The 24225-nt window shown below is 39.3% G+C and overlaps 1 protein-coding gene across 3 annotated transcripts; it reads left to right on the plus strand.

The window, feature by feature from the left end:
- The first annotated feature begins 9230 nt into the window (after nucleotides 1-9230).
- LOC137885153 (WW domain binding protein 1-like) lies at nucleotides 9231-23428 on the plus strand. 3 transcript variants are annotated; one of them, XM_068727303.1, is made up of 6 exons: nucleotides 9231-9596; nucleotides 13380-13424; nucleotides 13821-13865; nucleotides 14847-14994; nucleotides 16733-16894; nucleotides 17595-23428. In XM_068727303.1, the coding sequence occupies exons 1-6, from the start codon at nucleotides 9546-9548 to the stop codon at nucleotides 18722-18724; spliced, it is 1581 nt and encodes a 526-aa protein (XP_068583404.1). In that variant the 5' UTR covers nucleotides 9231-9545; the 3' UTR covers nucleotides 18725-23428. The 3 variants fall into 3 exon arrangements, with proteins under 3 accessions (XP_068583404.1, XP_068583405.1, XP_068583406.1); XM_068727305.1 differs by lacking the exons at nucleotides 9231-9596; nucleotides 13380-13424; nucleotides 13821-13865 and adding an exon at nucleotides 15779-15844 and having other exon boundaries at nucleotides 14915-14994; XM_068727304.1 differs by lacking the exons at nucleotides 9231-9596; nucleotides 13380-13424; nucleotides 13821-13865 and having other exon boundaries at nucleotides 14913-15844.
- The last annotated feature ends 797 nt before the right edge of the window (nucleotides 23429-24225 follow it).

Below are 24225 nucleotides of genomic sequence, written 5' to 3' on the forward strand. Positions count from 1 at the left end.
CATATTTTAAAGAATTTTTTGTTGGAGTGTCACTCAGTTTCCCTAAGCTTTGGAAAAACATATAAGCACACTTGCCCCACCAATAATTAGTTGCATGTGTTCGGGAATACCTGCGTTGCTGAAATGTCTAGCTTAAGCTTCATGTGCTCAAAGGGCGTGGTGGGGACAAATGTCAGAGACAACAGGCCACTGTAATTACTACCATCTTAACAGGGTCATGCAGTGCAACATTTGTTTTTGTGATTGAATTGCATGTGAACCCTTGTTTATACTCTTTATATGCTTGCACGCGCACTTGCATTGTGCATGTGCTATGCGTACGTATATACGTGTGACTTTGTGTGCATTATTTTGCCCATCTGGCATTTTGGGCCCACAGCTGCAAGGTACAGCATTTGGCTCACATCCGCTGCTGAGCTGGCAGTGGAGGGAGGGGTGGTGGTAAAGGGTCCGGACTGCGAGGAGTCATCACAGCTCTCTTCCTGCTGTACTCTTCCACTGCTTAATTTTCCTCACACACAACTTCAGTGGTGTGTTTTCTTGCTTGTGTGGTTTTGGGGAGGGGTCTCTGTGAGCAATGGTGTTGTACTGAATGGGAAGATTTATATGCCAGGCACTCCTCTCTACAAAAATAAGCCATCTTTCGTTTCTCCATACACACGCTGAGGCCCCCCGACAGGTGGCATCCCCTTGGGCTGTGGCAGGTAATTACCCCCAGGTGCTGTGTGTGTATATATGTATATAAAAACCAGCACTGGCAATGAGGGCAGGGCTGCAAGGGCTTGGAGGGCTAATCCAGACATGCTAGTATTAGTGTCACCTTCAGGACCACCGCGGCTTTGAATCAGCTCAGGCACTCGCTGGTTAATTCATGTTACACATCAGCTATTGTTTAGAGCAGCAGGAGGGAAACACATTCTGCAGTTAAGCAATGTTTTCATCATACAATAGGAAGAACCACAAATATGTCCGGCTGTTTTTAAAAGGCCTTGTGAAAAGGATAGCAATGAACCTCCAGGGGTGTTTTTAACGAAAGAGCAACAAAAGGGGAAACATGATAACACATTTTTACTTGTCTACGTGTACAGAGATCTGTAGGACAGCAGTGTTGAGCAGGATTTGTTTTCATTCAAGGTTCTTGAGAGGTGACCAAAACCAAAGTGCTCTTGCAATCCCCTTATTCATAATTTTTTGGGGAGGAAAGTGGAGCAGGGGGGCATTTGAACGGTGAAGTTATAAGTCAGTATGACTTTGTGATGGCTGCTAGCCTCTGCAGACAGAGAGAATGGCCCACAAATGCACAGCTGTTTCTAATCGGTAACTCAGCACCAATGGCTGACCTACATTCTGGTGCTTGCACGTCTTTGAACCCGTGGTCCTGCCAGACTCAGCCATGGGGGAAGGTAGAGGGGATGAGGGAGAAAAACAAGAGGCAGGAGAGGCTGGAGTCAAGAGGGGTAAAAGAAAAAACAGGGGGAAAACAAAGATGAGAGAAGGACAGAACGACTTTGGCTTTGCTTTTTTGTGTTATAATGGATTGTGCAGGTATAGGTTTAACACAGGTTGCATGGTGTGCATTCATGTTTAATGACAGAGTATGTCAGAGGGCCGGAGCCCTGTGCGTGCCGGGAAATGTTTCCTCAGCCCCAAAGTACAGCTGTGCACACCTAAAAAAGAAAAAAAGGGGGGGGGGACTCATAAAAATATCCTGACCGTCAATTTTCTGGTCCTCTGGATGGACTTGTTATGCATGGAAAATCCAAATTTTTCAAAATTGGTTTTCTTTGTCAACACCCTGCTGTCTATCAAACTTTCATAAAGTTCTGCTGTCTGCATCTGAATGACTGCCCCCTTTCATTAAGGCTGGAGTGCATCTAGCTAGCATTCCTTGCATGCAGAGGAGGGGTACAGCCGAGTGCCAGGGGTCCCCTGGTAATGACTGATGGCAAAGATCCCTATTCACTCCCACTTGCAAACAGGACGCTTCCCTCAGTCATGCAGAGAGAGAGAGAGAGAGAGAGAGAGAGAGAGAGAGAGAGAGAGAGAGAGAGTGAGTGGGGGTGGGAGTGTTATATGGGAGAAAGAGCAAAAGAGAGCGGGGGGGACTCGGAGCAGAAAATGCTGCAAAAACAAAAACCGTTAGCTTTAACATTTACGCACACTCTGCTTTGAAGAGAGGAAGGAACTGGAAGTGGGTCACTGTGTCTCAGGACTCCAGAAAAAAAAAAGAAAATAGAGATCACCAGAGCGAGGGAAAGAGAAAACTGAGAGAGAGTCAGTGGAGTCGGCAAGGAATTCACTGGATTTACCTAGATACCAGATTACTTGAGAAATGCTTTACAGTGAGTGTCATATATTAGTGGTGTTTGCAAAAGCGTTTCTCCCCACAGGCACGCTTTCATCTTGTGTCCCCAAAAGCAGGTGTGACACAGAAAAGTGCAAGCCTCAAAATCTGTTTGAAATTTAGCACAAAAAGGGGCATGTTTCAATATCTGTCAGTCCCTTCTTGTAGAGACCATATTGACAGTTTCTCCCCAGTCTTTTCCTCACCAGACGTCATGGAAATACAACAGGCTGCATAACAAACAAAATGCACGTTTTTCTCTTTTTGCATATTTAGAGCCCAGAGAGGAACAGAGAAGCACCAGCAGGACAACAAGTGCACCAGACTGAGTTGCACCACTGACTGCTGCAAGCCAGTCAGCAGAGAAAACTCAAGCTCAAGCAGAAAAGCTGGTTCCCAGTGCCTGTCTGCAATGTGTCTGTTTCCCCATCTGCATGTCTTATTTGAGTTCAATGACACTGTTTCAAGTCTTAACGCTGCAGCCATATTTTGATAGATCTGCAGCGCCTAATGGTCCTCTGGGTTCCTTCTGTTTTTGTGTTGAAACAAAAGCCTTATGTCAGCAGCAGCACAGTCAAACACTGAAGAAAGACATCAAGGTCCAGTGAAGGGAGTGGAATCCACAATTGGGTCAAGGGAGGAACAGTACTGATATGGAGGCCCATATTTAACTTACCAGCATTCATGATTTTTCGTCTCTGTTTTCATATGCATTTCAATTCCCTTCGCCCAGTCTTTACTCCTCTTCACATCCATGTTGTCCAATGCTTTAGTTATTCTAGCCAGAGTTTTGTCTCAGTTAACAATGGATACTCCATTAAGGGGTAGAAGCTTTGAATGTGATCTCAATTGTGGGTTTCATCTCATTTCTCTTTGACATATTCTATTTTTTCCACTGCTCAGCTTTGTAAACCACTGTTGTTTGTGTCACTGCTGTGTGTATATTTAAGCAATCGTATCATAAATAGATTGAAGGGGTGGCTTCCAAAAGCAGCATATATCCTCTGTAAAGATTTATTACAGTAAGGAGTCACAAACAGTATTCCTCTCTACTTATGTTGCTTCCAAACAAACCCACATGTTTTCTCTCTCATTACTCTTTACTGTTGGTCGTTATTAATTTTTCCTGACTACATAATTTTTGTAACATTTTTGAATGTTTTAATATATGTGACATCTGTGTCCTTGGTACATAAGAGAAATAACACAAGCTTACTCAGGGATGCACATACCTTTGAATTTAATCCTTTTAAACCTGCAAGTAAACAAAAATATCTCAAACTAAGTCTCTGGATTAAAATATACAACATTTTGCTTGCGTTCTTTGGTCATGATACTCTGATGTGAAGCTTTGGATTTCAGGCAGCAGCGTGAGGTAACCTGATGCAAGTCTTCTCATATGATGTTTTGGATGTTTCACTCAACAGCATGATAATCATGTTCGATAGCATGTGCTTGTATATGTGTGTGTGTGTGTGTGTGTGTGTGTGTGTGTGTGTGTGTGTGTGTGTGTGTGTGTGTGCGTGCGTGTATGTGACAAGGTCTCCACTACCCTCATTAAGTTAACTACGGATGACTTGCCAGGACTTGTCATGCACCTCTGTTTGGCCTGTGGTTCCAGACTGTGTGTGTGTGTGTGTGTGTGTGTGTGTGTGTGTGTGTGTGTGTGTGTGTGTGTGTGTGTGCTGAGGGGGGCGAGGTCCGTCAGTTTAATCCGCTGTCAAAGAGAGGAACAGGAAAGCAGGGGTGCAAAACAACCTGTCAGTCATGTGTGCTTTCCATGAAAACCATGTTTGTCTCAATACTTTAAGTTCACATGGAAACAGTACTTTCATACGAAAAAAAAGAGGAAAAAGTAGGGTAGAAAAATGTTACATCAGGAAGCTGTTTGTGTCTGTGAGAAGTTTGTGCCCAAACAGCAGATCTTTACTGCCAGCTCATTATTTAGCAGAGTCAGGGTGTGCTCTCTTTCCAATAGATAGTGACTCACATTAATACAACTGCTGTGCCTCTGTGGAACCAAATACCGCACATAGATTGGGCACACCTCAGCAAAAACACGTCTCCCACTGAATATCACATGATGTCTCCTCACATGAGATGAGACAAGGACACGTCGTAAAGTAAAATGTTGTGTAAGCAATAGGGCCTGCTGTGTCTGTGTATTGACATATAGTCCTATATATTAGTTTTGTTTGTTTTTTGTGTTTGTTTTGCGTGTGGCTGGTGTAGGGCTGCATCGCGGCTCATAATGACAAATGTTTGCAGCTGGATTAGTCCTGTGATCCCTCAACAAACATCAGAGAAATAACTTTGTGTATCTGTCTCCTTGTAGTTCTGCTTGACAGCTGTAGTATATTAGCACAGGGACAGCTGATTCACAATGCTGATGATAACACACTGCAGTCATACTTTAAACAAAGAGGCCAATCTGACTTAACCAGTGACAGCTGGTGGATGATCTTCTAGGAGGCATATGAAGATCTTGTGCTGGATGTCAGGTATCTCTGGAAGGCAGGTACTTGATTGATGGGACAAGTGATGACGAGGTGTCTAAGTATTGCTTGCATGGACAGCTGACAGGTTTTAAAGCCCCTGAAAACTTGGTTTCAAATGTGGAGTATTTCCTTATCACATTAGATATTTAAAGCAATGACCAACAATATAGTTATACATAAATAAGAGTTAAGCACTCAAAAGATCTGCCCATCTGCTTCATCATGACCATGTGGGTGTGGTTATTTAATTGACAGCGGCATCTCCCTGGCAACATAGACAACAAACCTAAATAAAATGGTCAGACTCTGATTGTTACGTCATGTCTGAAGTGTCAATGTTACAAACTACTTTTTGTTGACACTGTCACAATGTATAGTAATGTAATGACAGTCATGCAACATCTACGTCTTTCAGTGAAGACGTGAAATGATGGAGATTCAAATGTGTTGAAAATCTCAATTTACTGCTCACGACATATAACTATTAAACGTATATTATATCGGGCAGGGGTTCCCATCCATTTTGGGTTGTGACCCCTTAAAAAACAAAGTCTACTAATGACCCTTCATCAGAGGTTATGGACATGGAGTGGTCAACATGTATAGTATAGTGAACTGCCATAGGTAGTTTTAATTTGAATGGTTTGAGATTGAAAGAGGTTTATGGATACAGTATTTCACAAGATAGCCTTATTCCTATACTGTTCTTATTGGTGCTTAGATATGTGTGACATCATCTCTGTTTACTCCACTTCAAAATAGTAAGAGGAAGACAGGCAAATACAAAATAGAGATACCTCATGTGAAGAACATTAATGTTTTAAGTTAGGCAGACGATATTGTTTGTATTCATGTAGGACCCTGTTTCATGCATAGAAAAACAAGAACAGGAGATGTTGAATTGTATTTTCTTTTTACAATAAAATTGTCTTAGTGTTTTGAACTTTAGCACTGACCGATTTGTATCTGTAGATATCTGCTTAGCCATCTCAGTAGCTAAAGAACCTGTGGCTTTGCATGTTTTCGAGTATCGAGTCAAATGCAGTGCAAATTAGGGCCTTCAAAGGGGCCCAGGGAGACGCAATATAAAGAGAATAGGAGGTTAGTTGCTTACATAAAATTCAAATACTAAGGTTTCTGGCATGAGCATTTTATCACAGGCACACAGAGAAAGAGATGAACATATGTGGCGGTAATTTCATATGCAGGTAAGCAAAAAGCTTGGTGCTCCTCAAGCATGTGGAATTTTTCTCTCCCCTTCAGGGACCCATCCTCGTGCACTGTGCTGTCATTTACAGTGCCATTTTTAAATGTCACATGTCCACGAGGCACAGGATGTGACTTGACAATGTGGTAAGTGCTAGCAGATGCATGTTGTTTTTGCAGCACACGACCACTTTGCATTTCCCAGCATTGGCAAATTATTAAGCTTTGGAGGTTAATTTGCAGACTTTCTGTTGGGCATTTAGAAAGAAAAATGAAGTTTAAAGTTGCATGATTTGTGCTTTTCCCTATTAGCTTTCCAGAGTAACATCATTGTGAATATGTATGAGTTGTTATTTGATGGGCAGGTTTCAAAATAACAAAGCAACCATGTAGCCTCAAGAAAACATTCCTTACTTTCGTATAACAGCTTTATTTTTGACAACTGTGTCAAAGTCTTTAGTGTGATCGCCTGATTTTGGGACCGGGCTGCTTGTAATCTCTCACAAAACAACCTGTGTTGTGTCATCCCCCATGCTGTCATAAAGCATCCATTGTGTGTGCTGTTAAAGACGTGACTGTCAGCTGTACATATGACAGTGGAAATTTCTGTACAAGCACCTAATGTTGATTGTGCAATTGAGATTTCATCAGAAGTTGGAACGAATAGGGAACAAACTAATATTTGTTGTATTGTATACCTAAATATGTCTACAGATTAATTTCAGCTCCTGACACTAAAATATAGAAATCACCCTGTGCCAGGAAATGATGATCATAAAGTATATAGCAGGAGTAAATCACATGTTTAACCTCACCATAGAAAGGAAACCAAAACATAAAATGAGTTTCATTTTGACTTTCCTCTCAATAACTTTAAATGTGTCTTCTCTTCTCATGTACTCCCAAGAGTTCCCGATTCTAACAAAGGTTTATCAAGTCTTGCTTTTCTACATTGACAAGCCTTGTGTGACAGAAATTTCTGATATACCTCTAGCTGGTCTGAATGAAATAGTTCTTAGTAATGCATGCTGTAATTCAATTCATATACCACAGCAAGGTGCATTTATGTATTTATTTTCACTAAACAACTTTACCCACCCATTTACATTTATTATGGCTTTATTGTTTGTGTGTGTGTGTGTGTGTGTGTGTGTGTGTGTGTGTGTGTGTGTGTGTGTGTGCCTGTGTGTTGGAGTACACATGCTTGTGTGAAGATAAGTGAAGGGAAGTGTGTTTTGTCACATTGTGTCATTAGGTGGTGACCAAACATCTCCTTTTTAATGCAGAGGAAAATTCCAGTAAATCCGGGTACAGTATTAACTCATGTGGGGCAAGTTTTGAGAAGTTTAGTAATCCAAGATTTTCAAAATTCGTCTCTTATTTTTCACAAGAAAAAAATATTGATCTATTTTATTGTATTAGCACACAAATCTAAACGTAAGTGTACTGAAAAGCTATTAGAGGTTGATTTATTTGATCTCCTTTTAGTTCTTGTTTCATCTGTCTCAGCTTTCTTGCTATCATGCTCCCATTTGAGTCCTTTGCTTTTCAGTGTAGAAAGATCATCAGTTGAGAATGATGATTCTTTATAAATTCCTGTCTGCATGTGTCTCATTGACATGATATGGAACTTGTTGTGGTTACCAACTAATTAACAACCGTAACTGCTTTAACACAATACCTCTAAGGGACTAACACACCCTGTTCATTTGTGCTAACTTTAATCCAGGTGGTACAATGGGTTTACACTCAAATGCACAACCAATACTGGTGAGGAAGAGCTCAAACTTGTATTTCATAGTGAGGATTTTCAACCACAGGTATGACATATGGGGAAGACAATAGGTGGGGCAGAGGAAATAGTTTTCAGTTCCTTGTTCCCCTTCTGTGTTAAGAGAGAGTGGAGGACACGTGAACATTTATTTAACTGTAACAACTGTAACTGTTTGTCTTACTGAGCTGCAGTTTTATTTTTCTACTCCAGGTCATGTAACCAACCACAGAGCCCAAGTGCAGTAAACTATTAAAAAAAGTAAAAACCTGTAGTCTGCTGCCCTCTAGTGACTGACAGACTCAAACTCTCATTGACGTACCTGCAGGTTTTGGCCATGATGTGGATCAAGACACATGACAGTCAATATTATATGAAAACTGATCGCCTCCTTAAACCATTTCCACTACATACTACCAAAATAAAAATAAAAGTATTACACCAGTATATCTGCATATACTTAATAGATTTATTGATTTTCTACTAGTATTATTTTGCCAGGAATGTTTCCTTTAAATTAACCAGTTTACAATGGTCCTGGTCATGACAGCAACAACAACAAAAACTTGTAAAATCAAATAATGATTCATGAACACATACAGGACCATTGCAGCAACATCAACATGCTCGATAATATATAATAATATAAAACTCTGTAAGGGGCCATTATGCATAACAAGTACTTTACAAATACTTTTGATACTAACTAACTTTTACTGAAATTGAATGGTGGACTTTTATTTTTTATTTTTGTGAAAATACCTGTGACACCTCCTGTACAGTGTTTACTATTTGCGAATATACTGCAAGTTGTCAAAAAAATATGTTTAAAATGCTTTAGGCGAACATAAAAAGAATGAAGAAAGAGGGGAAGATAGGTTGATTTTAAAGACAGTTTAAAATAAAGAATTTGATACTGATTCAAGATGTTCATATAAACAACTAAGGAATTGATGCAGTTCATAAGTTCACACCTAAAGTTAACGTCACCACTTAACCATAAATGATATGTTTTCACATAATGAAACTAACGTTATGATAAAAACCTGTAACGACACCATTCTTAATAATATACTACGTTCTTCACATTTCACACGTCTCTTCTTGTTTACAAATTCACAAGCCCGTAGGCGATGTCCGGCTGATACCAATCTTCAGTGATTGTATTTTCTATAAATGAACCCTTGTGTGCAACTATATATTTTAAATATCATGGCTCTGTTTCGCTACAATTGCAAAAACGCACAGGTGTTTCGGTTTTATGCTCGGCCGCAGTTAATAAAGCAACAGTCGAACAGTGTGTGAGAAGAGCCACGCTGAGGCAGCCTTCTGTGCTGCTGTTGCTGGGAGCTCCGGCCAATCAAAGCCGCAGCGCTCCCATACAAGTACTTTAGGGGCTGGAGAAGCATGACATCATGCACAGCGCCGACCCTCACTGCGAACACAAAGAGTAAAACATCTTTATTGCACTACTGCACGCTGCGGTCGACGACAGCATCGTCTGCACGGCGATACCCCGCGGTCCCATCCATAAAATACACCGGAAATCTGGCCCTGGGACTCCGGAGAGTGCTGCGGAGTCTGGGAGGGGCATCCGTCCGTCCGTCCGGGGGCAATGGCGGATGGAGAGGCCGCCGTGTGGAGTGGGACAGCAGTGATGGGGGCTTAGCAGAATAACATCCCGACTGTACATTTTCTCTGTTTAGCTTGGTATTCAGCTCTCGCCATGGATCCAGAGAAAACGTTGACATTCTGCCTCGGGCTGAAGGCTGAGGAGGTAATGCACTGCACAGCTTTCCTTCACTTATTCTGCAGAGCAACATGCTTCCCTTGGTCTGCGTTGTTGTTGTTGTTGTTGTTGTTGTTGTTGTTGTTGACAAACAGTGGCCTCAACTTGTTCGGTACCCATCTGTCTTTTCATTCCTTCATTTTGAGTTGTTGTACCTTTTTTCTTTTGACATATTTCTCGAGGACAAACGGTGCATTTATTGCATCATTACAGCAAATGTTTTTGCTTGCAGTAAAGTCAGTCAGGTATGGTTTCTATTGTGATTGTGGTCAATGGAATTTCTGCCTGTGATGATGTCGTTAATGCACAACAGTTGATGATAATACAACATGTCCAGAGTATTATGGGAATATGTGACACGTACATTTTAAAAAATGTACTGTTAGGTTCATTCTAAATTGAGAGGGTACCACAGACATACAGTTAACTAAATACTAAATGAATGTTATATAGTACTGATAACCGTAGTAGTTTGCAACTTGTTGACTTCTGAAAACTTCAGATTTTAAGTTGATTCCTGCTTTCAAGCAAAGTAGCTAACGAAATGTGTCGTAATGCACCAAAGATTTAACTTTAATTTATGCAAGCGTGATTTAAAGAGCTTTAACTGGCAGACCCTTATAGCCTAATAAATCTAACGTGTGCTTGTCCAGCAGGAGAACACCATACTGCTGATTCAGGACACTGAGGATGATGTTTCTTTCAAGTCTGTTGTTGTTGCCGGTAAATATTTAGGCTCATACACCTGAATTTATAATGGCACAATGAAAATTACATTGGCTTAAATCTATTTGAAAGAGACATACAGTACATCTACGTTCAGCATGTCGTTGTGACATGTAAAATAAAATTGACCACAAACCCTTTGACACTAAAAGGTGAAAGTCTTGTGAGAAGAGAAAATTATGTTTTCAAATCAAATTGTCAAGTTCAAATTTGCTTTATTGGCATAATTAGAATTAAGTGCAGTATTTCCAAATTGTAATATTTCATTAAGAAATTAAAAAGGACAGTTGGAGATTTTGATTTGGTCTCCATATAAAGATCTAGTGTCTGCCTTTATGTGCCGGGACCTTTTCTTTTGTTTAGCGAAATAGTGTTTTTTCTTTTTTTTAAATTCAATCGGACAACGAAAGTGTGACTCTTAAACACACATGATGACAACAGTTTGCTTCACAGTTGAAGTCCAAGGAGTTATCACCTCACCTTAAGCACATCTTATTTTCATGCCAGTTTTATAATTTAACGTCGTTGGGCATAATCTTGACTACATTACATAATGGCATGTTTTCTGTGCATGAAATACCTGCTGAAATATCTTTGATTTAATGGTCGTCGTTTTACAGCCTTTCACAGTCGGCCTCTATTCAATTGGCAGGGAGAGGCTCACAGTCTTACACACGCAAACTGGCATGTTCTTCCCAGGTTACATGTCATCGAGGATGGAGTTAGTGAAGGTGTGTGTTTGCTGTCATGCTATTGAGAACCGTAGGACCCCAGGGGTGGAAATCATTTGTGGTTAGTCTGTGGTCTCTGGGGAAGTCTGAATGATCACTTCACACCCATGTGCGTGTACTCTGTCGTGTGGTGGGCTTACCACAGGAACTCACCTCCCTCTTGAAAACGCTCTCGACTGACTTTCATAACAGTATAATAGCTAACTTATGAACCACCTGAGGTTATATTTGACAGTTGGATATGCAGCATGACTTTTCTGTTGGGTTTTGTTGTGGCACAATATTTAGGGGTCTTCTCATATCAGAAACAAACACACAGTTTTTAGAATATCTTATTCATATATAATGAACCGTAGCAAAGTAGATGAAAAATAGCAAACATTAAATCATTTTGAATGTTGAAGCAAACAGTTGATTGTCAGTAGGAATGTCACTGATAAACCGGGACTCCTGCAGATACCTTTCTGGTATAACAAAACTTGTCCGTAGCACAGGGGAATAAAAATAGTATTGTACCCAAAGCTGGCATGCCTGCTCAAATTTGTGCTCTACTTATTCTTTGATCAAATAGCTTCTGATTTAAATTATAATTTTGCTGGTTTTAGAATATTTCAAAGTTCAAGTTGTTAAATGAGCCTAATAAAACATTTTTTCAAAGTATGATGTCAAAACATATTGTAATGGTACCAAAACTTAAGTCTTGTATCCACATTAGTATTGAAAAATGCAACAAGCAATACAATTGCTGCCTGTGTTAATCACGTTTTCATGGCCACATACTGAAGCGTCGCCAGTCACCGGATCACTTTTTGGCAGAAACCTAATTTGTTTGTTCAATACTCTGCCAGTACCTCCTTGGTTAGACATGGCTCTTCCACCAAAGTGTCATGCAATGTTGCGTGATGCAATATTGATAAAGCTGTGGCTGCATCAGGTGTTGAAGAAGCGTATGCTATGCACAGTTGTATACTACAGTAAATATGAATATCTCTACAGCTGACAGCTATTATTGTTCTTTGTACAGCCTCAAGGCAGTGTGTGGAGTTAGCTGCTTGTTACATTTTTCTGCTCATTGTCATTTGTTACTTTGTTAAAAATAGACAGTAGTTGTAATTACCTGAACCTGATCATAGCTGTGTATGCATGTACACACACACACACACACACACACACACACACACACACACACACACACACACACACACACACACACACACTGCAGCCAACATTGTTCCCTATGCTGACTACATAACCAGCAGCCGGTTGTTAACAAAAGAGGTCTCATTTACATGGCTGCAGCCCCCAGTGTCTCCACATTGTTTTTGACAGTGGCCCCACATCCAGCAGCACACACACAGGCATATTTTTCTTTTCCTCACAGTGGGTCTGAATGATATTTACAGAGGCGTGAGCGCCGCACAGAATTTTTAAATCTGGACCGTAACAGAATTGTATTGAGTAGCGTAACTGTACATAATTATTTCTACTCCATAATATGTGGACCTAAATCATTATATGATCATTTACTAATGGTGGCTATTTGCTAGCACTCATCCTTATAGGTAGGTCAGCCTGTGTGATTGTTGTAGGTGTCATTGCCTGTTGAGATGCTACACTTTTCAAAAATAATCCCATGAGGATAATTGATATTCTTTTAAAATTACCAGATGTTGTGTGTGTGTGTGTGTGTCTCTGTGTGTGACTGCTCTAGTGTTTAAATGTCTAGCAACGTAAAAGGAATTCATTAATGTGCTGATTCCAGCTTCTCAAATCTTAGAATGCTCTCTTTTTCTCACTTTTAAATAATTGTAAAATGAATATTTTGGGGTTTTTGACTGTTGGTGAGACTAAACAAACAATTAGAACGTGTCACTTTGTGCTTTTTGAATGCATGTTGGGTGTTTGTCTCTTTTTGTCCCCCAACATTTTATAAACTAAACAGTTAATTGTTCATTTAGGTCATCACAGTTTTAGAGGTGTACCTTTTGCATGCATGTGTGAGTGTGAGAGTGTTTGGGAATTGGTGCCTTCTGTCTTCTATCTCGAGATGAGAAATAGGTTCTGTTAAAAAGCCATTGACCTTCCCAGCTCCTTGAAGAGCCCGGAGTGTAACCAGCGTCGTCAGACTGGAAAATGTGTTTAGTGGCCTTTTTTTGTCATGCTTGATTACTTGAATGACAGCGCAGTATATATATTTTTTTTGTGAAGCATGTCAGTTTCAACATGTTGTGCTGATCCTTTTGTTTCTTTTCATAATATAATTTCTCTCTTTACTGCTCCGTCTTAGCTATTGTACATGTCTGTCTTTTACTAGATGACCATATCCCTGCAGGGGCTGGATGGGACTGAAGCTGCTACGGTAGGGAGATCGACCTTCAACCACCACTAAACATTTCATACCACTGGATAGTATAAAACATTGTCCACACGAGTAAAAAAAAAAAAAAAAACCTACAAGCGTAACCACAGTGGTTGCTATGGCAATGCATAATAATTTTTTAGCACTTCTCAGTATATGTGTGGTAACTATGTACATAACAGAAATCTCTTCTTGCTGCATTGTTATTGTGGTTTGTGGTTTTGCTGAAGTGTCTGAGCTCATCGAGAGTTTTCTACCCAAGCATTGAAATTTGCCGGCTTTTTCTGATGTCAATATCTGTGAAGTTCTTCACTTGAATCTCTCCCTCGCACTGACCTGCTGATGATTAAGATGCAACTGTAAAATTCACAGAGGTCCTTCCATTTCTCATTTTAGGTGGCTGTTTCTCAGAAGGAGGCTGACATGCGCACAGTTAATAAGGTGTGAGATTTTTTTTTTGAATTTAACATTGACCTGTAGTTGCCAACAAACATATTATCATCTCACAAAATAATCTGAAAGCTGAACTAATCAATATTTGAAGACTCAGACTCATATACCGCTGCACACTACCAGTACAGCCCCAAACAGCAGACAGATGGACTAGCTGGTGAATGTAGCGAAGCATTTACTAGAGACAGATATCTCCCTCAGGAGTTGGTAATGGCAATTATATTTATAAAGCACGTTGTAACATGTAAACTCATAAAGTGCTTTACATGTATGAACAAAATATAAGATTATAAGTATAATCAACACAAATATAAGACTATATACAGTAGTATACACCAACATACACCCAACCACACAGTAATAAAAAAACTAAACATCAAGAAATCAAATATAAAAAGCTTATATTTATGCATATAATAAAACAAAAGATACAATAACATGAGAAAAAAACCCTGAGGCCTTTGTAAAAGGAACCCACCTAACATTAAATTTAAAGACTACTGTATGTGCTTGCCACAAATTTACAAACAGACTTTTTTTTTTCAAGTACCTAAAAGAAAGACGAAAATACAAATCCTAAAGATAAAAAGACCAAAAGACCAAAATTATAAAAACAAACAACATATTTTGTTCTGCTTTCATACATTGTATGATACTTCATTTACATAGTGTTGTACTCCATCAAGAGAAGTTGTTTAGGATCTTTTTGAAATGAGGAGTGATTGTGAAGTGAGCTTTCAACTACCTCATAGTTTTCATCATCAGAGGAGTTTGCTCAGTTGTCATGGAGGTGGCTCATTTGCAAAAAAGCTCTGAAAACAATAACGTGTGGCGCTTAGGTGATACGTAATTCTCACGCTCATGCTGTCGCCTGCCAAAGGGAATACCACAGAAATAGCCATTACCACTTCATCTTTGCAGTAACATTATTTTCAGTGGTGATATGTAATGCTGTGTTTTGTCCACTAGGTGGTGAAGCATCACGGGGGTTCTGGTAGCCAGCCTGTTGTCAGTCCGAAGTACTGTCCTGGTGTAAACAACAATCCAGGTTACCTGTGTGAAACGGGGCACTGCTGCGGAGAAACGGGCTGCTGTACCTACTATTATGAACTCTGGTGTAAGTCACCTGACGGACGTCTTTTCCATTGTGTTACAGTAGACCTGAGGCTAACGCTGCATTGTCACATTTATTATGCGTTAAGTGAAACATCTGGATGCAAAGATCTGATTTCATTTACATAATTCAAAAACAGAGTTTACATTATAACATTTAGATGTAGGTAATGGACCTTTATCAACCTTTTTGGACTTTTCCCTTCTCCCTGCATTACCTTTCATGGAGGCGCCAAACAACAGTTTTTCGGCTGCATGTTGCAATGCTGATTGTTAGATCTTAATATTCACCTGAGAATGACATCTGAAACTGTATGTTTTTCTTGGACAGATCGCAACCCTTAACTTTATCAGTAAATGTTCAATGTATATATAACCCCTACTGCAGGGGTGTCAAACTCATTTTCACTCTGGGCCACATCAGCATCATGGCTGCCCTCAAAGGGCCGGTTGTAACTGTAAGACTGTATAACTGTAACTACTCCCTAACATATTGTTAAATAACTGTCTCTGCATTTGATTATTGTTTATTCAAGTGTTACAATATTGTACATGCATTTATATAAATGTAAAAATATATTTAAGCACATTTCTGTTATTATAACATAAATCCTTTAAATTTAGGGTTAAGAAACCCACATTACTCTATCAAAGATCACATTTTTAAAGAAAATAACAAAGACAAATATCATCAAACACAAGTTATTACATTAACTTTGTTCAAAGCTATTCTTGTCCTCTCTCTGCATCACTAATGTCCCTCCCCGTCGTCGTCCCGTGCATGGCAGCTACATCCAAGAGCTCCTCACTGACGGTCAAGTCTGCCTTCAGCCTCTTCTAAACATTGATAGATGGTCTGTATCCGTGTTGTCTGTGCTTTCATCAACAGCTAATGAAAAAGACAAGTAACTGCTCGTCTCTTCAGCTAGCTGTGTTGTTAGATTGCCTGCTAGTTCCTGAACTCGGTCTGCGATGGTGTTTCTTCACAAACTAACATTTTTAAAAGTCTGTATCTGGTCGGAGCTCACCTGCTCACATACCTTTAGCATGCACTGCTTCAAAAATGAACCAATTTACCCATAGATTTCATCTGTTGTGAGGCCACGTTTAAAATAGTCTTCAATGTACTCACAATCCATTTCTATGTCAAATGTAGGGTAACCTATGAAGAGCTGCTTCTATGACTGTTGTGTTTAAGTATCTTATAATTCTGACTTTCTATCTCATAATTTTGACCATGGGGATATTATTATTATCAAATCTAACTTTTCATATTTCATATCAAGGATGTCATTTTTACATAAAATGACATCCTTGAGTTTGACACCTGTGCCCTACAGTGTGGGCCACTAAAAACCACTGCTTGAATGTGCCAACCATTATACTTTTGAGTTTTCAAAATATTCATACCGATTGGTTAAAAATAAAAGCAGCAAATTCTTTACTGAAATTAATTTGTTTCCATAAATAGTGAAAAGAAAGTTGATATCATGGTCAAGTTAATACCAACAATGCTATGAAATAAATAAAAAATATCACAGAATGCTTTGGAAAAATGGACAGAATAATGGTAAAGGATTTGTCTGTAATGGGACAGAATCTCCAAAACCACCATTATTGTCATTTTAAAACAGTCTATGTCTCTAAGTAAACTGAGTAGATCTGAGATGTAATTTATACAACAGAACAAAACTTTTGTTTTCATAAATGATGGTGTTGGTTTTATTTCCGGTTCTCTGCAGGGTTCTGGCTGCTGTGGACAATGCTGATCCTCTTCAGCTGTTTCTGTGCTTACCGCCACCGCCGGGCAAAGCTGAGGATCCAACAGCAGCAGAGACAGAGGGAGATCAATCTGATCGCCTATAACGGAGCCTGCCACTACCCTTCCTCAATGCTGGACCTCAGTGGGTTTATTTATGTTTTTTCATCTCACATATCTATTCTTTTTTTTAATTATGTAGGTATACTATCAGGGGAACTTCAGAGAGTGAGAATTTTTAAAGTCATGCTTATGTATTGAATGCAGTAAAAAAAGTGTTTAATATATTGAAATCTATATTCCAGAACTTATATATTTTCTGGTTTCCTTTTTGTGTGGCTTTCCTGAAGAAACAGAATTTAAACACATCTACATTCAGGTGCTTCTGCAGTTTAGGTGTTTTTTATTTGGATCCCCATTCATTGTTGACTGAGAAATAACTTCCTGGGGTTCATTTGAAAAAAGATACTGAATAGTATAAGCAACAAATGTTTTGCCTTACACCCATACGGTACATATTATGGTCAATGCAATCATCTCCACTTGTTAACAGTATTACACCATTGCAATAAAATAATGGCAATAGAAACACAAAATAAATAGAAGATCAATCAGTAACCATTAAATAAAAGAGGCTAAGTAATATTTGTAGTCCAGCTGGGCACTGTAGTTTTTATCAAACGTCACTCAAACTAAAAGTATATAGTGCATTTGTTAGACTATTTTAAATCTGGGATTAATAATATTAAGAAAAATATGGAATACTGTATCTCCAGTATCTCCTTGAACAAGTCAAGTGGCAGACTGTACTTTTGAGCTGATTTGTGATATTTCTTTTGTCACAGGTTTTCTGGCTTCCTTTAAGTTGCCCTCCTACGAGGAGGTGGCGGCGCAGCCCAGCACCCCTCCTCCGCCTTACAGCTCTGTCTTCGCCCTGCAGGGAGGTGCCATGGGGGGTCCTAGCTCCTCTTACCCCCATCATCACCACCACCGTCACCCCTGCCCTCCATATTTGGGCCCTGGTCCCAGTGGCTTGACTTCCTCCCAGAGCTCTGACAACTATACCAGCTGCTCCTGCGAGTCTTGCTCCCTCACTTCCCCCTGCAGCACCTCCTTCTCTGTCCAGGTGACAGACGAGACATATGACAGCAGCCACATATCCACACCCAGTGAAGCAGGGGGCGACTGTGCGGTCATGTCTAGGTTTGGGGCCAACTTCACACCAACTTCTTCCCCGACACCTTCATCGCAAGTTCCACCTGATGTTATACCTGCGGCCTCTCCAGATGTCATACCGGTACAAAGACGGCCCTCTAACGGCAGTGAAGGAGTCTCGTCTTCAGCTCCACCTCTCTCTCTTCCTTTACACTCTCGTCCATCACACTCTTCTCACCTCCCACTCTCTCCCCTCATTCTGTTATCTTCCATTCCTCCTGGTCAAGTCCATCCCCTCGTCCTCTCAGACCCACTTGGAGCTGTAGCCATTCAGAGAGAGAAAGAAGAAGAGGCTCCACCTTGTGGTCCAACCCCGAGGTCCACTCTGTCTCCCCCTAAACAGGCCCCTTTCCCCTCAAATGTGGCTGTTTTCACACATTGCAACAACAAAGAAGAGCAAAAACGAGAAAAAGAAGAGGAGGAAGAGGAAGAAGAAGAAGATGACGAGGAGGATCATTTCCGGCATCGACGGCTAACGGGTGACTCGGGCATCGAGGTATGCCGTTGCCATGTGAAGAGAGAGGAACAAGAGGAAGAGGAACTCCAGAAGGGACATTTTGGGAAAGGAGGTAAAGAGGCTGTGAAGGAAGAGGAGAGTGCAGACGTGCTGCATGACAGCGTGGACTGTTCCCTCAGAGCGAAGGCCTCTGCTCAGCCACCACTCCTGGATGACTGCGCTGAACAGCGTGGCCACATCTCTTCATCCTCCAGTATCAACCAGAAGACAGGCGAGGCCATCATCACCGTGGAGTCCTTGTAAGCATACAGCCTGAGATGTAGTCAAACAAGTGGAAAAAGTGAGATATTTCTGCTTGATGGCACTGTCACAGATCAAGACAAGTAGGTGAAAGGTCTTGTAAGTCTTACATTAAATGGTTGGGGACAGGATGTGTGATGGGTTCTCGTTTTCTCTGTATTCAAATGAGAAGCCAACAGGAAAGTTCTACTTAGTAGTTCATTTATTTATGGTTTTGGGCGAAGGCATATCTTTTTTCTCTTAAGTGATGAAAATGATAATGAATTGCTTCTTCTCTGTTTCCATTTTCTTCCACATGCTAGCCAAATCCATTTTTAGCAGTGGCTCTGTGTCAACATCCAGCTGTCCCTCTACCATTTACTTTTCATCTCTCTTTTCTCTGCATGACGCAACATGTCTAAAAAAAAAGCATTTTAGCTCCTTGAAAGGAAAACCCTAATAGTCTGTGTTTCCCAACCTGGGGGTCACAAGCTGAGTCAGAGGGTTCGTGATGATTAACAGTTTTAAGAAAGTTAAATTATAAGATAATACTTCTCTATTTTTGTCTTTTTTATTTAAAATTGTGGATAGTTTTACCTCTGTGGGCTTTTAAAAATTATTCAAATTAAACAATCTGAGAAGCAAAAATGAATCTTTAGCTGCCCTGCTCACAATGTTTTTTGACATATGCAATGTGTGATGGGGTCACAGACTGTGCTAAAATCTTTTTTTAATTGAAACAAATGTAAGAATAATCTCTGAACAATTCATTTTCAAAAGAGCAGCTCTAATTAATTGTGTCTGGATCATGTTGTATTATCTTAATCGACTGTATTCTATCTTTTGAAGAGTTTCACAACCATTGAACAAGACTTGATTAACCTGTGACCTTTTTGTTGTAGGGAGAATGTTTGCTTTCACCAGCCTACTTCCCTCTGTTGTAAGGAAATAAGAAGGTAACAGTTATAACTGATTCAAGAAGTGTGTTTTATACATTGTGTCTTATGTTGCTCCCTAAAGGAAAAGGGGTGCAAACATTCATTTTAATGTGTGGGTGGCAAAGCTTTACAATGGTATTGATTATACATTGGTGTTTCAGACTGTTACATGATTATACAGTACAATGAACTGACTGTTTGACTTTAGATTTAATGTGTTTGAACATGTTCCTGGTTGGTCGTTGCCATTTTTGCAAGGCAATGTAAATCTGACTCCTCCATGGACGGACTGTTGAGTTTTTACAAGGCAGAAACATTAAGCCTAATCTCCTCGCTGATTATGAATGTAAAAGGTTATGCATCACAACAAAATGATACACTTAAATTGTTTACGGAGAATTTTTAGCGCTTGACTGAGAACCTCTGGAAAAGTGCTCAAAAATGCAGCAAGGCAATACAATCTGCCAGGTGTGGATTTTGAGAAGACACTTTTAAATGAAGTGCCCATTGTAATTTCTGTCTGAGTCAAGTATGCTTTGTGAGATATCAAAGGTGTAAATGTAAACGTACGAGGTGATGGTTTAAAGTCAGACTAATGCCGCTAGTGGCTAAAAATGTGGTCACTTCTGAGAGTTGAATGCTTTTCTCTAAATGTATCCCGGTCGATCCTGTTTTTGTATGTAAAATCATTTGTCAGTTATTGTCCAGTTGTATTTTGTCTTTCAGTAGAGAGAAGTCTCTGCCTCAGTGTGAAGTTGATATACCTTGAGCGATGCTCTGTACTTCCTAGGATTATATCAAGGCGATTCTGGTGTTAGCAGTGAGAATAGCACACATGTACTCTCAGTACAAAATGTACTGAGGCATAGAGCAAGATTTAGAAAATGAGAATGTATCCAATCACATTTTTGTATGTTTGTCTTGCTGTAGCTATTATGAGACAAACGTCTGCGTAGTTAATTGAGGCCACTTCGTTGTGTCCTTGGCTCAGTGCAAAGCCAATTTAATTGTCTAACGCCGGAAGGCAAAGCTTTCAACTCCTTTATAGCTATGTGGACAGAAAACGTTGCCTTGGTTCAGCTTGATAATACCTTTTATTTGTCATAGACAAATCGTGTGTGTATAGGGAGTGTACACAGGTTTTGGTTTGCTATGAAGATAGTTTTGACGTCCTCTGATCCTCTGAGCTCTTTTGCAGTGACTCAGAGGTGTGTCCAAGAGGTGGCTGATGCTCTGACGGAGACGGCTCACCCTCTGAACATATCAATATAAAAGCCTTTTGGCTACTGTACATTTCTTGGCTAAAGATTGGACAGTTGTTATTTTTACACTAGTTCTAGCTAATGTATGTTTATCAAAGTGTATGGTGCCTAGATGAAAATAGACTTTCTGTTAGGCATTCTATAGTTTACTGCTGCTATGCGAGTGTGTGTTTTCTGTAAATTGTGTATAGTCGTACATCAAATGGGCAAACATTTTCTAACAGTGCTTAGCAGTCTCTTTATAAAATATACACAGTACGTAGTACATGTGAGACTTGCAAAAATAGTATTTAGCAATAGTATTCACACTTTTTTCCTTACTCTAGTTCATGCTGGTTGATAGGAAATGAACTGTTGTGAAAAAGACATTTACCTCTTTAGAACTGATCCGTGAGCTGTGCTGGGCAAAGGCCCTTGATTGTACATATCGCTGTATTTTAAATGCCTTTGGCTTAAGGTTTCTCCCAAGTGCAAACTCAGATTATCTGGTTTTACTTTAGCCCCAGTTTGTGCCTATCTTGTATTGTCATTACATTTGGGTCACAGAGATAAATATCTATTCAGAAGGTATTTCCAGATTCATCTGGACTCCTCTGTCCATTTGGATTTCAAATATAATATCATATAAGATTTTGAAGCCATTTCTCAATTGCAACTCTGTTTCCTATTCCACAAAAAAATGGTAGTTGGAAAAAACGTTTGTCCTAGCTCCAATTGTATGACATGAACCATGGAGTTTTTTTATCTTAATTTTTCTATATTTCTATTTTTTTGTTTTTATTTTCAAGGAAATGCATTTCTTTGGTCTTGAACCATATGTTACATCTTGTTTATATTGAGGCCAAATATGTTGCACATTCAACAATAATCACGAGAGAAACAATATTTTGGCAGCTGGATTTGGAGGAAATGGAAAGTGAGTTCCATTTTTTATATATATTATACGTACCATGATGATTTGTGTGGAACAATTTCCCATAAAATGGCTCAACAAAACCATTAAACATTGTCTAATGCAAATGATTAGAATGGAAGAGTTCTCCACTTTTATACAGTACATGTTTTGTCAGTGATTTGTGAATTTAGTTGTAGACATTAAGTCTTTAATATGGAATTGTAAAGATTACTTATTTATTCATTTTTGGGACTATTTGCTTGAGAATGTATTTGCATCAACTGGATCATTTCTTCATGAATTTGTAGTATACATTAAAAAAGAAAAAAAATATTGAACAATAATAAACTATAGTAAATATAATGCTTAGGAAATAAAGTTGAAACTTAGGAAGAGATTTAAAAATATAGGTATATATATTTATTTATTTATTGTGCAACAACATTACACATTGGCTATTGTTTTATCCAGATGGATAAAGTTGTTAAATGTCCTTATGGATTTTTAAAGTATTCATTTTTCAAACAGATGGTTAGCTCTGTGACTTGAATGTAATCATGACACCCGTGGCACAAACAGTCTAGTTTTAACCCAGCTCTGATTTTATATTGAAGCCAAACTGATCTGAGTTCAGTGTATATAGAACTAGTTTGATATTCTTTTGCATCGTCAGCAGCTAGTACAGACTAAATGCCCAAACTCAACCCTCATTGAAACAGAAGGCCAAGGCCTGATATAAGACTGTTACCTCGCTGAGTTTTGACTGCAAAGGACTGTTTACTTCTCCTTGTCAAGATAGTATTTACTATATATTTCTACTGACTTTTATTTTGTAATGCCAAGAATTAAGGAATTGAAAAAAAACAACAGAGCCCACCTTGGTAGGCTGAAAGTGTTTGCCAGGAAAAAAAAACTTAATATCAAACCCTGTTCGCAGGAAACAATGTGTTGCTCCTTTTACTCCTGCAGCTTTGAGACAGCAGGATTTATAGAAGTATCTTTATGTGATTGTATGTGGAATAGTTCAGATTATTATTGCTACAAATTGTGTTGTTCTTTGAGGGTTTCCTTGTGCAATTCTACCTGCAGCTCTTCAGTGTGTTGTACGCATGTGTGAGAGAGTTATCGTCGGCCGTGTTGTTGTGTTGTTAAATCACTGTCGCTTACTATGAGGCCAAAGTTGATTGATGTTGGTATTTGTCAATATAAATATCCAAACATTTTTATTTCATCATGAATATCAAGTTAATTTGGTATCTTGGTGTATAGCATAGAGATGTATGATGCATACTTTGATGTAAAATCCAAACATTGAGATGCTCTTACATTTTTAGATATATTTGTTTTGGTGCTTTTTTCCCCAGAAGGTGGGGTTGTATTTAGGTTTCTTCCACTTGAGGTTTTTCATTGATGATCATTGGGAATTCTACCTTGATGACCACAGACATCTGCTCTACTTTATTCAACAAAAACTGTGGATTTTGTGTCAAAATAAATGCTAACAAGCGCTACCAAATACATGTCTGTACTTTTGTGAACATTCTACACATCTCTCGTTGTAGATGCCTGGGGTACAAACAATATTCTGCTTTGAAATACAGCAAATACACGACTTATCTAAGCAGGGAATGAGCTAAAAACACCCACTCATGAGTAGCTGTCACTGTGACTCAGGATGAATCATCAGGCTGCACTCACTCTGAAAGCTTTACCTTTTCACAAGTAAAACGCAATAAAAGAGAGATTGTGTGTAGCTGAATATCTGCAGTCTTTTGTTGTCAAACATGCTTGCAATATATCAACCACTGCCATATGCCTTGACAAAACCTGTCCGTTCGCATTGTTCCTCTCATTCCAATGAGATGAGCAGACCAGAACAAGTCCAAAAATGTACTGTCCTGCTAGAAATATTAGCCTACTTATTATTATCAAGGCTGGCTTGCCAAACAGGCAAAGTGAGTAACTGCCCTGGGCCTTCCTAACCATAGGGGGGTACAAAAGCTCCAGAATTGAAAATCTGTACGGATTGCTCAAACAGTGGAAGAATCAGGGGTTTAATATTGGCCTAAATTACCATTTTTACGCCACATTTACAGGACTTGGTTAGAAAAAGATAGTTGGCTGTTAAATACCAAGGACACCTAAATGCTGATTGGCCATCATCAAACTTAGCTGCACATGTTTTCAGCTCCATCTGGTGGTGTACATTTGATTGACAAAAATACTTCAATAAAGGTGATAAGGTTTTTGCCACGTTTACCTTTATTACTCCCTTAAAATTAAGCAGAAACAATTTTTAATCTTATTTATTTCCTTTTGAAGTATTTGCGTGCCATGTTTGTTGCCTTTATTAGATAGAAGACATTTAGTGAGCTGGACATGGCATGCGACATTTAGAAGTCTCCAACCAGATAGAAATTAGGAACATCT

Source organism: Cebidichthys violaceus, unplaced genomic scaffold, assembly GCF_023349555.1.
Source record: "Cebidichthys violaceus isolate CVI_PGR_0920_01 unplaced genomic scaffold, fCebVio1.0.p SCAF_4, whole genome shotgun sequence".
Lineage (NCBI taxonomy): Eukaryota > Metazoa > Chordata > Actinopteri > Perciformes > Stichaeidae > Cebidichthys > Cebidichthys violaceus.

Excerpts from the sequence above, each read along its gene's own strand:
- LOC137885153 (XM_068727303.1), top strand. The coding sequence starts at position 9,546 with ATGGATCCAGAGAAAACGTTGACATTCTGCCTCGGGCTGAAGGCTGAG. Across the intron at positions 9,597-13,379 it reads TCGGGCTGAAGGCTGAGGAG|ATGACCATATCCCTGCAGGG; the intron begins GTAATGCACTGC and ends GTCTTTTACTAG. Across the intron at positions 13,425-13,820 it reads ATGGGACTGAAGCTGCTACG|GTGGCTGTTTCTCAGAAGGA; the intron begins GTAGGGAGATCG and ends TTCTCATTTTAG.